At 37.4% G+C, this 14,104-nt stretch overlaps 1 protein-coding gene across 2 annotated transcripts in view; it reads right to left on the minus strand.

Moving 5' to 3' along the window:
* The window catches only part of DNAJA3 (DnaJ heat shock protein family (Hsp40) member A3), a 34,752-nt gene that overhangs the window by 8,680 nt on the left and 11,968 nt on the right, over positions 1-14,104 (minus strand). For both annotated transcript variants that reach the window (XM_043963002.1, XM_043962995.1), the window contains exons 4-9: positions 13,100-13,300; positions 11,636-11,788; positions 9,762-9,909; positions 9,154-9,218; positions 1,663-1,791; positions 68-183 (exon numbers count right to left, since the gene is read on the minus strand). In XM_043963002.1, the coding sequence (XP_043818937.1) occupies positions 68-183; positions 1,663-1,791; positions 9,154-9,218; positions 9,762-9,909; positions 11,636-11,788; positions 13,100-13,300 (812 nt within the window). The remainder of the gene's footprint in view (positions 1-67; positions 184-1,662; positions 1,792-9,153; positions 9,219-9,761; positions 9,910-11,635; positions 11,789-13,099; positions 13,301-14,104) is intronic.

Below are 14,104 nucleotides of genomic sequence, written 5' to 3' on the forward strand. Positions count from 1 at the left end.
TGTTGTTGACTATTACCAAAGTGAAAGATTTATTCGATTCTAATCTATTGCCAAACCAGTCACTTACCTGGGGATTCTAACCTTTAGGTGAATGTAGTGGTCACCATAGCCATAGCTATTAATCCGGGGGATGCCTTTCCCACTCATTCGAATCTTTTGGTCAACTTGTATTCCAGGAGGGATCTACAAATGCAAAAGAAATCTATTGAGATTGTCTTTGCTCCTGAGGGCTCAAATGAATAATTTTCAAAATAATAAGATAATTTTGAGGTGCTGCCTTGGAAAAAGTTAGTTGTCATTTAATCTACTAACAGTTCAATGAACCCCAAACTTCACAAATCTGAATATTACCTCCAATTATAACCCAACCACACCTTCTCATATAATGCTCCACAGAGGCCTGACCAATTAGCTGGAAGCCTTCTTGTAGGTTTAAAAAAAAAAAAAATTAAATTCTCTGGTATACTCTGTGACAGGCACTGTACCAGATGTAGGGATACAAGACATCAACGAAGCAATTTCTACTCTCAAGGACATTGTACTGGGGGTGGTAGTGGTGGGGATAACATGTATATAGATAAGTATAAGCAAAATAAAGAGAAGGTAGTTTTGCCTGGAGATGCAAAGGCTTCATGTAGGAGAAAACATTTGAATTGTACTAAAACAGAAGAAAATCAGGGACTGTTAAGAGAGAGGTAAAGAGGAAGCATCTTCCAGATAGGAGGGAGAGCCTGTACAGAGGTATGGGGACACAAGACAGTGTCATATGGAAGGAAGAGCAAGCAAGAGGGCCAATTTATCTGGACAAAAGAATGTAAGAAGTAGATTAATGTACAATAACGTTTTGTGTGTGTGTGTGTGTGTATATACACCCACAATGATGTCTTTATATGTAGCAATCATGCCAATCAATGTTGATGATCAATGTAATACATTTGTTAAATAAATGAATCATTTCTGCAAAAATTTCAATAATTCCTGATTCCACATTTCTGCTACATGACCAACCTACTTTCTTTTTCCCAGCAAATGCAAACCTTAAAATAATTCATGTTATATAAACATGAGCTATTATTTTTTTTGTTGTTGTTGTTATCATCATTATAATAAACTTCCTTAAAACTATTTTTAAAGTCACTTCTTGTATACAAGTTCTTACTGTTAATAGGCTACAGTCTACTTCAGGGAAAAAACATGTCTCTCCATATTCCCTTTTGGGTCATTTTGATTTTTCATAAATTATGGTGTTACTGATTGAGGCCAGGTTCAATCACTTCCTCTGTTCCATGAACACCAGGACTTTTTTTTTGGGGGGGGGGGGCAGCGCAATGGGGTTAAGTGACTTGCCTAGGGTCACACAGCTGGTAAGTGTTAAGTGTCTGAGGTCGCATTTGAATTCAGGTTCTCCTGAATCCAGGGCCAGTGCTCTATCCACTGCGCCACCTAGATGCCCCAACACCAGGACTTTTAATAAGGGAAAAGTAATTTACATTCAACAATGACTTAAAAATCTGCTTTATTCTGAACATAAAATCATAATCTTAAAGTTAGCTGTTATGGGACACTTGAGTTCCATTTTCCCACTCAGGGCAAATCACAGGGAAGCAAAATAGCAGGGCAGTATAGAGAATCCCTTAATTCCTTGCAGACCAAGGTACTTACCGTAACATTGATTGTCTCATATAGCCCCTGAGCTCTTGCTGTCCCACCAAGGACAGCTTGAGCCACAGAAATAAAGAGGTCTGAGTGGATATCTGCTCCATCCCTCCTAAACACAGGACTTCTTTGAACCTAAAATCATCAAGCATGAAAAAGAATTATCACCAAGAGACCAAGCCCTACAAATGACATACTGTTTACCAGAAAACCAAAGTGAGGTACAATTTCAACCCTTTCTGCTTGTGTTTCAAGGACAACCATTACCAAAAGGCTATACTTTTCCCCAAAATGGACTCTTCGATGTTTTAGGACTTATGTTTTCTCCATTGTCAAAAAGTATCTATCCTCTTTCAACCTATAATACACTGAACTATATAAGGGAGGAAAAAAACAGCTCCATTTTTTCCCCCAATGTAAAAAGGTACAATATTAAAAATAAAAATTTCCTCATGAGTCTATTTCTTGAGATCAGGAGGATGAAATGCAATGAGCTTAACCCTCTTGGGTGTCCAATACTAAGTCCATTATCAAAAAGGTCAGAATAGGGGGGCTAGGTGGCACAGTGGATAGAGCACCGGCCCTGGAGTCAGGAGTACCTGAGTTCAAATCCGGCCTCAGACATTTAACACTTACTAGCTGTGTGACCCTGGGCAAGTCACTTAACCCCAATTGCCTCACTAAAATAAAAAATAAAAAAAGGTCAGAATTTCCAAGAGTGGGGGGGCCCATCAGGAAAGAACTCCTTGCCTAAGGAGGAACAAACTATCCCAGGTCTGAAACAAAGGAGGTCAAATCTCCCATGCCAATCAGTAGTGAAATCAGGCCTGTGAATTACCCCACCATTTACATCTAGGATGAGATAGGAGAACTCAGTCTTTAAGAAAAGAAAGAAAGAAAAAGTGGGTTTTCCTCACAAGACTGCAGAGTTGGAGAAGGCAAGAGCAACCTAATAGCTAACAAACACTTGTCAAATGTTTGTTATGTGGATGGAAGGACATAGCATGTACAAAAATAAACATATAGGGGGCAGCTAGGTGGTACAATGGATAAAGCACCAGCCCTGGATTCAGGAGTACCTGAGTTCAACTCTGGCCTCAGACTCAAACTTGACACTTACTATCTGTGTGACCCCGGGCCAGTCACTTAACCCCCATTGCCCCGCAAAAAAAAAATAATAATAATAATAAACATACATATACATATACTTACACACAGACACAATAATTCAGGGAAAGACAACTAACAGCTATAATAACAGTATAAGAAAAGACTTCATGGAGGAGGTGACACCTCTGACATGCTTTCAAGATCCTAAATGTTAGAGGGACTGTGGGAAAACAGGAGCTCTACTGTACTGTTGGAGGAACTGTGAATTGGTGTAGCCATTCTTAAAAGCAATTGGAAAATATGGCACATACCTTTGACTCAGCTATACCAGTACTATGCCTATAATCCAAAGAAATTAAACAGAGGAAAAGGATATGCAAAAATATTAACAGCAGCTCTTTTTGTGGTGATCAAAAAAGGGAAACTAAGGCAGTATCCTATTGGAGAATGACTAAGCAAATTACAATATATGAATAAATGGAATATTACTGTATCACAAAAAATGATTAAACATTTTCAGAGGAAATTAAGAAGACATATCAACTAGTGCCGAGCAAAGTTAGTGAAACTAGGAAAACAATTTATACAATGATAAAATTATAGAGAAAAAAATCTTTAAAGACCTTAGGACTCTGATCAACACAAAGATAAATCATGAGTCCAAGAGAAGATGAAATTTGTCATTCACCTCCACAATGGTGATGAAGAGACAGACATCTTCAGAAATGGTTAATGAGGGAATTCATTTTGCAGACTATGTGCTCCATTTCTCCTTCCCTGCTAACTATCATCTTCATTCTCCTCCTCTTTGTGGCTAAACCCCTTGAGAGAGGGCCATCTACAGTCACTGTTTCCCCTTTTTCTTCATCTCACTCCCTTCTAAATTCTGCAGTCTCACTTCCAACCTCATCATCATTCCACTGAGACTGCACTTTCTAAAGTTATCAATGATCTCTTAAATCCAATGGTTTTTCTTGATCTTCATCCTTCTTGACTTGTGCAGCCTTCATCACCGTTTTCTTTATACTTTCTTCTCTCTAGGTTTTTGTGACATTGCTCTCTCCTAAGTTGTCATTATCTGTATGATCACTCATCTGTCTCCTTTGGCTAGGTCTTCATCCAGATCACATCCTCTAACCATGCATGTCCCCCAAGACTGTTCTGGGCCCTATTCCCTTCCTCTATACTAGCTCATTTGGTGATCTCATAAACTCCCATGGACTTAATTATTATTTCTATGTAGATATCTCTCAAATCTATTTATCCTCTACCCTTTTTTTGGGGAGGTGGGGGGGGGGGGCGAGGCAATGAGGGTTAAGTGACTTGCCCAGAGTCACACAGCTAGTAAGTGTCAAGTGTCTGAGGCCAGATTTGAACTCAGGTCCTCCTGAATCCAGGGCCAGTACTTTATCCACTGCAGCACCTAGCTGCCCCCTATTTATCCATTCCGAACTTTCTCCTCCTGACCTTTAGTCTCACATCACCAAATGCTTTTTGGATATCTTGAACTGGATGACTGACAGACATTTTAAACTAGCCTCAAACTGAACCAAATCTGTCCTACCAACCTCTCCTCTCTTTTGAACATCCCCATTATTAAGGATACCACCATCCTCCCAGTCAGCCAGGACTGCAACCTATATGTCATTCTGAACTCCTCACTCTCTCACCTTCCATATCCCATTTGTTGCTAAACCCTGTTGATTCCACGTTCCTAACATCTTTTGTATCTGCCCCTTTCTTTCCTCTAACACTGGCACCACCCTGATACAGGCCCTCAATACCTCAGGCCATTGTACTAGCCCTCTAATTGGTCTGTCTTCATTCCAATCCCTACTCCACTCCAATGTCAAACTGATCTTCCTAAAACCCAGGTCTAACTATGTCATCCTCCTATTTAATTCAAGTATAAAATGCTTTATTTAGTTTTTAAAGCCCTTCAAAACCTGGTCCTTTCCTACCTTTCAAGCATTCTTATACCCTGATCCTCTCCATGTACTCTGCATTGCAGTATCACTGGCTTCCTTTTTGTTCCTCCCATACAACACCCATCTCCTGACTGGTCAATTTCACTGGCTACCTCTCATGCTTAGAATTCTCTCCCTTCTCATCTCCTTTTCCTGGGTTCTCCAGTTTCAAGTTCCAGCTAAAATCCCATCTTCTACAAGAAGCCTTTTTTTTTCAGTCCTCCTTAATGCTAATGCATTACTTCTGTAATAATCTCCAATTTATCTTGTATATATCTTGTATGTACATAACTTGTGTGTTGTCCCCCATTAACCTGTGAGCTCCTTGAGAGCAGGAAATGTTTGTTTTTTGCCTTTGTGTCCCTATTACTCAGCACATAATGTGCTTAATACATGACTGGTAACTATATTTTGTTCAATTGGGAGGCTGCAGGGGTATTGTGGAAGTGACAGATCAATTTTTAAATGCTTTCTAATTTTAAAAATGATAGTACATAGAGCACCAGCCCTGGAATCAGGAGTATCTGAGTTCAAATCTGGCCTTGGACACTTAACACTTACTAGCTGTGTGACCCTGGGCAAGTCACTTAACCCCAATTGCCTCACTAAAAAACAAAACAAAACAAAAAACAAAAAAATGATAGTACAAAATGAGGAACTTGGGGCAGCTAGGTGGCGCAGTGGATAGAGCACTGGCCTTGGATTCAGGAGGACCTGAATCCAGCCTCAGACACTTGACACTTAGTAGCTGTGTGACCATGGGCAAGTCACTTAACCCCAATTGCCTCAACCCCCCCCCCAAATTATAAAATAAGGAACTTCAGGTTTTTCTTTTCTTAAAAAGGGTGGAAATAGGGGGCAGCTAGGTGGCGCAGTAGATTAAGCACCGGCCCTGGATTCAGGAGGACCTGAGTTCAAATCCGGCCTCAGACACTTGACACTTACTAGCTGTGTGACCCTGGGCAAGTCACTTAACCCCCATTGTCCCACCAAAAAACCCAAAAAAACACAAAGGGTAGAAATAAATATAAAGGTATACTACTATACTGTAAGAAATGATGAGTGATGAATACAGAGAAGCATGGAAAGATCTATATGAACTGATGCAGAGTGAAATAAGAAAAGTCAAGAAAACATACAGTGGACACAACAATGTTAATGGAAAAAATAATGACACAACAAAAAAATCAAAAGTAAATGCAACAAAAAAGCAGGACTCAAATGTGGAGCAATCAAAGGGATAAGTCCACAGGTGTTACACATTTGACATGTTTTAAAATTTTTTTCCAATATATTGATCAATTATAATGATTTGTTTTCTCTCTAAAAATACAACTCATCATATACCTGAAAAAATATGGGATATAAGTAGAAATTATCAATAAAAACTTATTTTTAAAAAAGAAAAAGAGCGGGGAAATCAAGCACATCTTCTATTTGTCCAAAACATTTGCTCAAGGTGACTGCCAGATTTCTCAATCTGTGTTCTCTACGTGAATCAAACAACAAGCACTAATTAAGAATTATGTGCCAACACAGAACTGCCCCTGTGACCCCTGGACTACGCCCACCGAACTTTTCACTCCCTCTCTCTTTAAAGACAGGGATATCTCTATGCCCTATTTTTCAGCCTTGAAGAAGCTATAGAAGACACACCTTCACCCCTTTCTCCCCAGAAATGAAAAGAGGGAAATATGGTGGGACCCCAAGAAATCCAAAAGATTCAAACTCCCTGGGCCAACATGAGCAATGCTAAGGTCTGCAAGATGATATGCAAGATCTGGAAGGATGCAGCATATTCTACTGACACTCTGTTATCAAAGATCCCCTCTTAGTTAACAGGCCCCAGTTTATTTTGTGTTTCTTCTTGCTTTGTAATTCTCTCCCAGTTCTTTGTAATGCCCCCTCCCTTCCTTTTGTCTGGTAAAAATACAAAAGACCAGTCTTCTCTTTCTCCAGTGGAACAGTCACCAAGGTAATCTGTTTCTGGCCATATGTTCCTCTTCTAATAAATCTTTTTATTTAAAAAAAAAATACTATGTGCCAAACACTCTGTTAGGTGTTGGGGAGACAAAGACAAAAATCAAACAATCCTTTCCCTCACAGAGCTGATGCCCTATCAGGGGAGACAACATGTACATATACAACAAGTACAAACAGAAAGGATACAAAATAAATCAGGTTAGTTTAGGGAAGGAGGGCATTAGCAGTTGAAGAATCAGAAAAGTGTTCATGTACAAAGTGGCATTTGAGCTGAGTCTTGGAGAAAATAAAGATTTCTACAAGGGAGATGTGAGGGTAAAGCACATTGTAAGTAGGAGGGCTAGCCATAAAAGTCAGGAAATAAAGGGTCATGCATGGGAACAGTAGAAGAGCCAGTTTGGCTAGAATGAAAAGTATGGAAATTGAAGGAATGAGGCTGAAAAGGTAGGTTGAAGCAAGGTTATAAAAGACTTTAAAAGGTACACAGGAACTCATATTTGTCCTAGAAATAATTGCAGAGCACCAGAGAGAGTGAAGTTTATGAAAAGGGATGGTGTGGGGGCAAACAATGAGTTATTTTAGACATGCTAGTTAAAGATATTTATGGGAGGGGGGTGGCTAGGTGGAGCAGTGGATAAAGTGCCGGCCCTGGATTCAGGAGTACTTGAGTTCAAATCTGGCCTCAGACACTTGACACTTACTAGCTGTGTGACCCTGGGCAAGTCACTTAACCCCAACTGCCTCTCCAAAAAAAAAAAAAAAAAGATATCTATGGGAAACCCAGTTTGAAATCCAAAAAAGTTAAGTGGCAATGCAAAGCTGTAGCTGAGAAGAAAAATTGAGCTGGAAATATATAAGTATATGAGTAATCTGTATAGAGATGATAACTAAACACATGGAAGCTGATAAGGCCTCAAAAAGAAAAGTAGAGAACAGAGCCTTGGGGCACACCCAGTTAAGAAGTGTGATATAGATGATAAACCAGCAAAAGACACTGAGAAGTTGTCAGATATGTAGGAGAAGTAGTAGGGGAAAGCAGCATCATGAAAACCCAGAGAAAAAAGGGTAGTTTACAGTGTTAAATGCTTCAGAAGGGTCAAAAGATGAGGACCGAGAAAAGACCACAAAATTTGGCAATCAGATAACTAATAACAATGGAAGCCAGAGTTTTAGTTGAGTGATGAGGTTTGAGGAGATTGAAGGAGATTAGGGAGCTGGAAGAAGTACCAACACATATGCTGAAATTCCCTGATCTAGGGAGGAAATACTGTGAGCCAGGTACTGAACTCTGAGAAAAAAATAAAGAATAACATGATATCTGGTACATAAAACAGCCATCATGACCTAAAATGTATGATACATTTGGTAGAAGTGAACTTCAAAAAAGGAGATGCTGAGAGATAGTGGCAAAGCAAGCATCTTCTCAAAATGATAGCAGGCAATGGGTATGCAATAAAGTGCAAACAATGTTGGAAAGGGTAGCCACAGAGTCGTCTGAGGGAAACCAGCTTTCTTTGTGTGCTGTAAGATAAAAGGGGATTGAGAGGAAAAATTTCAAAATGAAAGGGAAGTTAGTTATGGAACAAGAGCGCTAGGGGGCATCTAGGTGACACAGTGGATAAAGCCAGGGCCCTGGATTCAGTAGGACCTGAGTTCAAATCCGGCCTGAGACACTTGACACTAGCTGTGTGACCCTGGGCAAGTCACTTAACCCTCAATGCCAACAACAAACAAACAAACAAACAAACAAAAAACAAGAAAGCTAGGGGACACGGTGGTGGGGGTTTGCTAGTCATAGGGGGTAGAAGTGGGTAGGCAATGATTAGAATTTTCATTCTGTGATTCTGTCACAAAGTCGTAAGCAGAGCTTGGTTGGTGGAAACAATTTCTTATATTATCATCCTTTATGTCTTGATTATCCCCAAATACCTGGGGAATACTGTCTAGGATACTAAGTATTTAGCAACTTTCTGTTACCTACATATCCCCAGTACCTGTCTACTACAGGTAGCAGACAGTTAACCACTAATACAGGGTGGGTCAAAATTCATGAAGAGTTTTTATTATTTAATACTCCTCTACTTTTTGTTTTTACATACCACAGCATGATATACAGCATATGGAGGGAATGGATTTATATTACAAGTGAAAAATCAAATCTCATAGATGGCAAAAAGAAAAAATAATTTTCAAAAAGTTACTAAATCATCACGACTTTTGGCCCACCTTATAGTTATCTAGAGGATAATAACTATATGACTGTTTTCTGATTTCAACATTTTCATTTAAAAACCCAATTTCAAGAAATATTTCCAACAGACTTGTCTAGTACCTACTTGCACTTGAAAGAGAAAATGCTGCCTCTGCTTTCCCTACCTTCCTAGGATGGCAGAAGATTCTATATATGCTGTGTGAAAACAGCACATGAAGCACATACCTTGAATGTTATGAAAATTTCTTTTTTCCCTACAGGCATTCTAACAGTCTGGCCATCCTCCACTCCTGCAATAAGAACAAAATTAAGTATTAAAAAAAATTTTAGATCATTCAGCTTCCTATTACAAGACCCCTTATAATCTCACTACTCTAATGCTGTATTTTACCAGCAAAACACTATGTATCTATCTAGAAAGACAGCAAGTATGATTTCATGAAATTATAACTTAAGAAAAAAGAAGTGAAAAAGCATCACAGAAACCTCAAAAGAAAATTTTTATAATTCTATGAGATTAAACATTAAGCATTTGGCTTCTACCAGAGGAAGAGGGAGAAAAACCAAAGAAAAGGAAATTATGGCAATGTTGAAACTTCCTTACAGAGTATGTAACAATTTTTCCCCCTTCTAATAAGGTATATAAAGTAAAGTACTAAAAGACAAATAATACCAAATGTATTAAAAACCTTGATTTCAAGACATCTTCAAATTATTTATTATCTTTCATCCAACTGTCTTTACTACAACTTTATCATTTGGATATAAAGAGTAAAAAAGTCATCTCAATTCTAAAACATCAGTTCTCCACTGAGGTAAGTATAAAAATGAACCTGCAGGTACTGGGACCACGACCTTCTTCTTCTGTTTGGCTTGTCCTGTTCCCCTACATACTACACAAGGAGTAGTTATTATGGATCCGCGACCTCCACATCGCCTACATGTAGAACGCATCACAAAAGGGCCTGTATTTATGGTTTCCTGTTGAAAAGATGAAGAAAAATCAATACATTTCTTTCACTTCCATAAACTGCAAGACAGCTGGCTAAATATGGTTCTCAAGGTGTCTACCATAAAAATGACTCACTGAAGATTGAGGTATTTCATGTGTGTGTGTGTGTGGGGGGGGGTGATATGTATCACACAAATTATATATATAAAATTAGTAAAGCATCACAGATTAGATGCCCCATAAACATTCTAATCTAAAACAGCTTCCTAGAATTTATAAAGCTATCTCTGAATACTAATAAAAAAGTGTACACTGGTTTTATCAGTAATGAAAAATGGGAGTCTATCTCATTATTAAATTATTACCAAGCAACTAAGACCTACAAATGAACTTTGGTAGTATTATAATTTTTATCATAGTGTTCTTTATTTCTTTAAGAAGCATTTTGTAACTGAATCTTTACAAATACTCGTGTTATTTGCTAGGTTTACTCCCAAATATTTTATGCATTTTGAAGATTTTTAAAATAAAATATCCCCATTATTGCCTCTTGAATTTTATCATATAGAAATGCATTTGATTTTTATGAATTTATTGTGCAGTCTGCAAGTTTGTTCAAGCTTTTAACTGTCTTGCTGATTTTCTTTGCTGATTCTCTAGGATTTTTTAAAGTAAACCATTATGTCATTCAGCAAATAAGGATGGATATAATAAAAATTACTGTCTGTAAAAGACCCAGAATATGATGAATATACAGAAGCATGGAAAAATCTACATGAATGGATGAAGTAAACAGAGTCAAGAAAATATTACACATGACTTTAAAAAAAATGTAAATGGAAAGAACAGCAACCACAAAAGAATAAAAAAATGAATCCTGCAAAATTATAAAGAATAAGCTTGGCCCCCCAAAAAAGAGGTCCCTTTGTAGAGGTAAGAGAGGGGATCCATGGTTGTGAAACACTATATATATTACCAGATTTGTGTGTGTGTTTGTGTTTGGTTTTTTTTTTGTGAGGCAATTGGGGTTAAGTGAATTGTCCAGGGTCACACAGCTAGTAAGTGTCAAGTATCTGAGGTCGGATTTGAACTCAGGTTCTCCTGACTCCAGGGTCGGTGCTCACTGCGCCACCTAGCTACCCTTCCAGGACTTTTAAAAAGTATATATCACCATTACTTTTTCAGGTAAGACAACTACTCTATTCAAGTGGTCATTAGCTGAACGCCATTCGTGTCCCCTAGCTGACTATTATATACCAACCTTGAAATTTACTTTTTCTTGTTTTCTGACAGCTCACAACTAGATAGCACTTTAGTGCAAGGATTATTCCCATTTTATAGATAAAGAAACCAAGGCTCAGACAATGACTTGCCCATGGTTACACAGCCAGTAAGTAGCAGAATTAACAACTGAACAGAGATTCCATTAGGCCATCTAGCCTTTTCTCCTAATGCTATATTATTTTTAAAATTTTTCAATCAGTCATTTCCTGAAATAACAATAGCGTTTAGTTCATTTGCTTTTCTTACTAAAACTGAGCTCTACCTTGGATGATGTTACTTGGCTTAAGATAAAGTATTTGGGTCATAATTATGATCTATCAAGGTTATAAGTACTACCAAAATTTATGAAAAGAAAATCAAGAGGGAAATATGGAGAAAGAAAATACAATGGAAACGTTAAAAAGATGAGAGAGAATGCTTAAAGAAAATTCCAGGAAAATTCAGGACCTGACATTTTACATTATTTCTTACCATGCCTGTGCCACCACAGTAATGACACTGCTGAACTTTGGTGCCAGGTTCATTTCCTTTGCCATCGCATCGCTCACATGAATCATTAATGTTCACAGTAAATTCTTTGTTAACACCCTTTGCAGCTTGAATGAATGTCAGTTCCATGATGTACTAAAGAGAGAAAATAAGTTATTTAATCTTCCTTAACATCTTTGCTTTCAAAACCAAAGAAAAAAGTGTTGAGGTATATTATTTAATTTATAATAAGTAAATTAAGTACATAGGATTCTTCTCTCCTCAAACACTTAGGATTTTTAAGAGTACCAAAAGTCATTCAAATTTCAGTGAAATAGCACTTCTGACTCAACTAATATATGGCATTTATCTAGCTGAATTTTTTAAATGATTCATAATCATAACAAATTTACAAGACTGTCTCTTCTTTAACTTTTACCAATATTTCTTGAGACCAATACAAGAAAAAAAGTTGAATTGGTTTGAGATCATTAATTACTTTAATTTGGATAGTTTATTCTAGAATTGATTTTTTTTTTCCATGTTGAAAAACATTTACACTTAAACATATTCCTCAAAATTATCCCACTTAAGCTATACTACTATTGAAAAGGAGCTTGTGCTGGGTAAAAGATAAAATGACTGAAGAAACAAAGATTAAAGTTTTCAGGCAAATCAACTTATTACATATTGCATATTAATTGCTGAACAAACCAGGACCAGGTCCCCTCAGCTTTGGCACTGGATTCCAAATAGAGACAGACTTTTATATATTAAAAATAATTAATCTAATAAGACCAACTAATTAAAAGGAAACAATTAACCAGAATATAAAATGAGGCAATCTGATTTCTAATTAGATGAAACATTACGGACTTTCCAAGTTGGGAGGGGGAAAGTGAACAGGTATAATTTCCTGAAATCAGGAAAAGAAGTGTCTTACTCCCCCCCCCCCCCCCAAGCATTTGTATACAATCAAAGGAATATATAAACAATATGGGACTGAGCAGTATGGGACCAGTTTTCAGATAAGACATATGTATTATCTGAAATGTAAACTGTGGGAAAATTCCTTTTATTAATCTTTGGATCTGACTGGTTTTCTGGTCAGCATAACCTTTGTCCATAGTTAAGAGTCTCTAAGCAATAGGTAGAAATGGTCCAGCTTCCCAGACACACGGGATTAGGTTCAAACAATGGAATAAACCTTTCTCTCAATTCCAACAATAAATTCTTCTCACAAGACAGAAATTGGACTAGACACGTAATTGAGTAGAAAGGGAAATAAGCTAGATCCAGAACCAAGTCACAAGATGGAGTCAGTGTGGTTCACTCAATTCCCACTACCACTTGCTGTTCTAATCTCCTCAAGATTAATCTCCTTAAGCTCATTTCTACATTTCTGTATATTCCTATCCTAGAGGTGAATATTCTAATGATATGGCAATTTCTACCTGTAATCCTTACCTCCTGAGGCTGATCAAATACACTCTGGAAGTCTCCAAATGAAGATCCTGAAAACTCCCCAAAGATCTTCCTAAAAAGTTCTTCTGGGTCAACAGTAGGGCCACCTCGCCAATAGCTCTGTCCAGAACTTCCTGTTCCAGAGTCAAAGCCAGCTGAACCATAAGTATCATACTGTTTTCGCTTCACTTCATCACTTAACACCTATTAGACAAAGAACAGTATAATGAAGAATTTATTTCATTCTGGATTAATGACAGGAAGACGATTAAATTCCCTGAAACTCTTGAATTTTAGTTAACAATTACAGTAAAAATTAGCCATTTAGTTACACTGGATAATGCCCTTCAAGTGGGAAATGGCTGAACAAATTATGGTATATAAATATAATGGAATACTATTATATTGTAAAAAAAGTTACGAGAATCTGTTTCTGAGAAACCTGGGAAGATTCATATGAACTAGTCATGTAACAATGTTTACAGCAACTCTTTTTGTGGAAAGAAATGGAAACTAGAGAGATGCCAGAATCTCAATTGCAGAATGGCTGAACAAACTGTGATATGTGGTTGTGATAGAATATTATTGCGCTCTAAGAAATGACTAAGGGGATGGTTTCAGAAAAACCTGGGAAGACTTATATAAGCTGATGCAAAGTAAAGCAAGCAGAAACAGGTGAATACCATACACAATAATAGCAATATTGTAATGTGAAAGACTTAGCTACTTTGATAAATACAATGATCCATTACAATTGCAAAGGACACATGATGAAATATGCTATCCATTCACAAAGAGAAAATTGATGAACTCTGAAAGTAGATTGAAGCACAGTCTTTCACTTTATTTTTCTCACTTTTTCTTTCACAACCTGGCTAATGTGTAAATACATTTTGCATGAATTCATATGTATAATGGGTATTTATTTCAGGAATTTTTTAAAAAAGACTTAAATGTACTAATGCAGAATGAACTGATCAGAAGAACCAAGAGAACGATTTATACTAT

Source organism: Dromiciops gliroides, chromosome 1 (assembly GCF_019393635.1).
Source record: "Dromiciops gliroides isolate mDroGli1 chromosome 1, mDroGli1.pri, whole genome shotgun sequence".
Classification (NCBI taxonomy): Eukaryota; Metazoa; Chordata; class Mammalia; order Microbiotheria; family Microbiotheriidae; genus Dromiciops; species Dromiciops gliroides.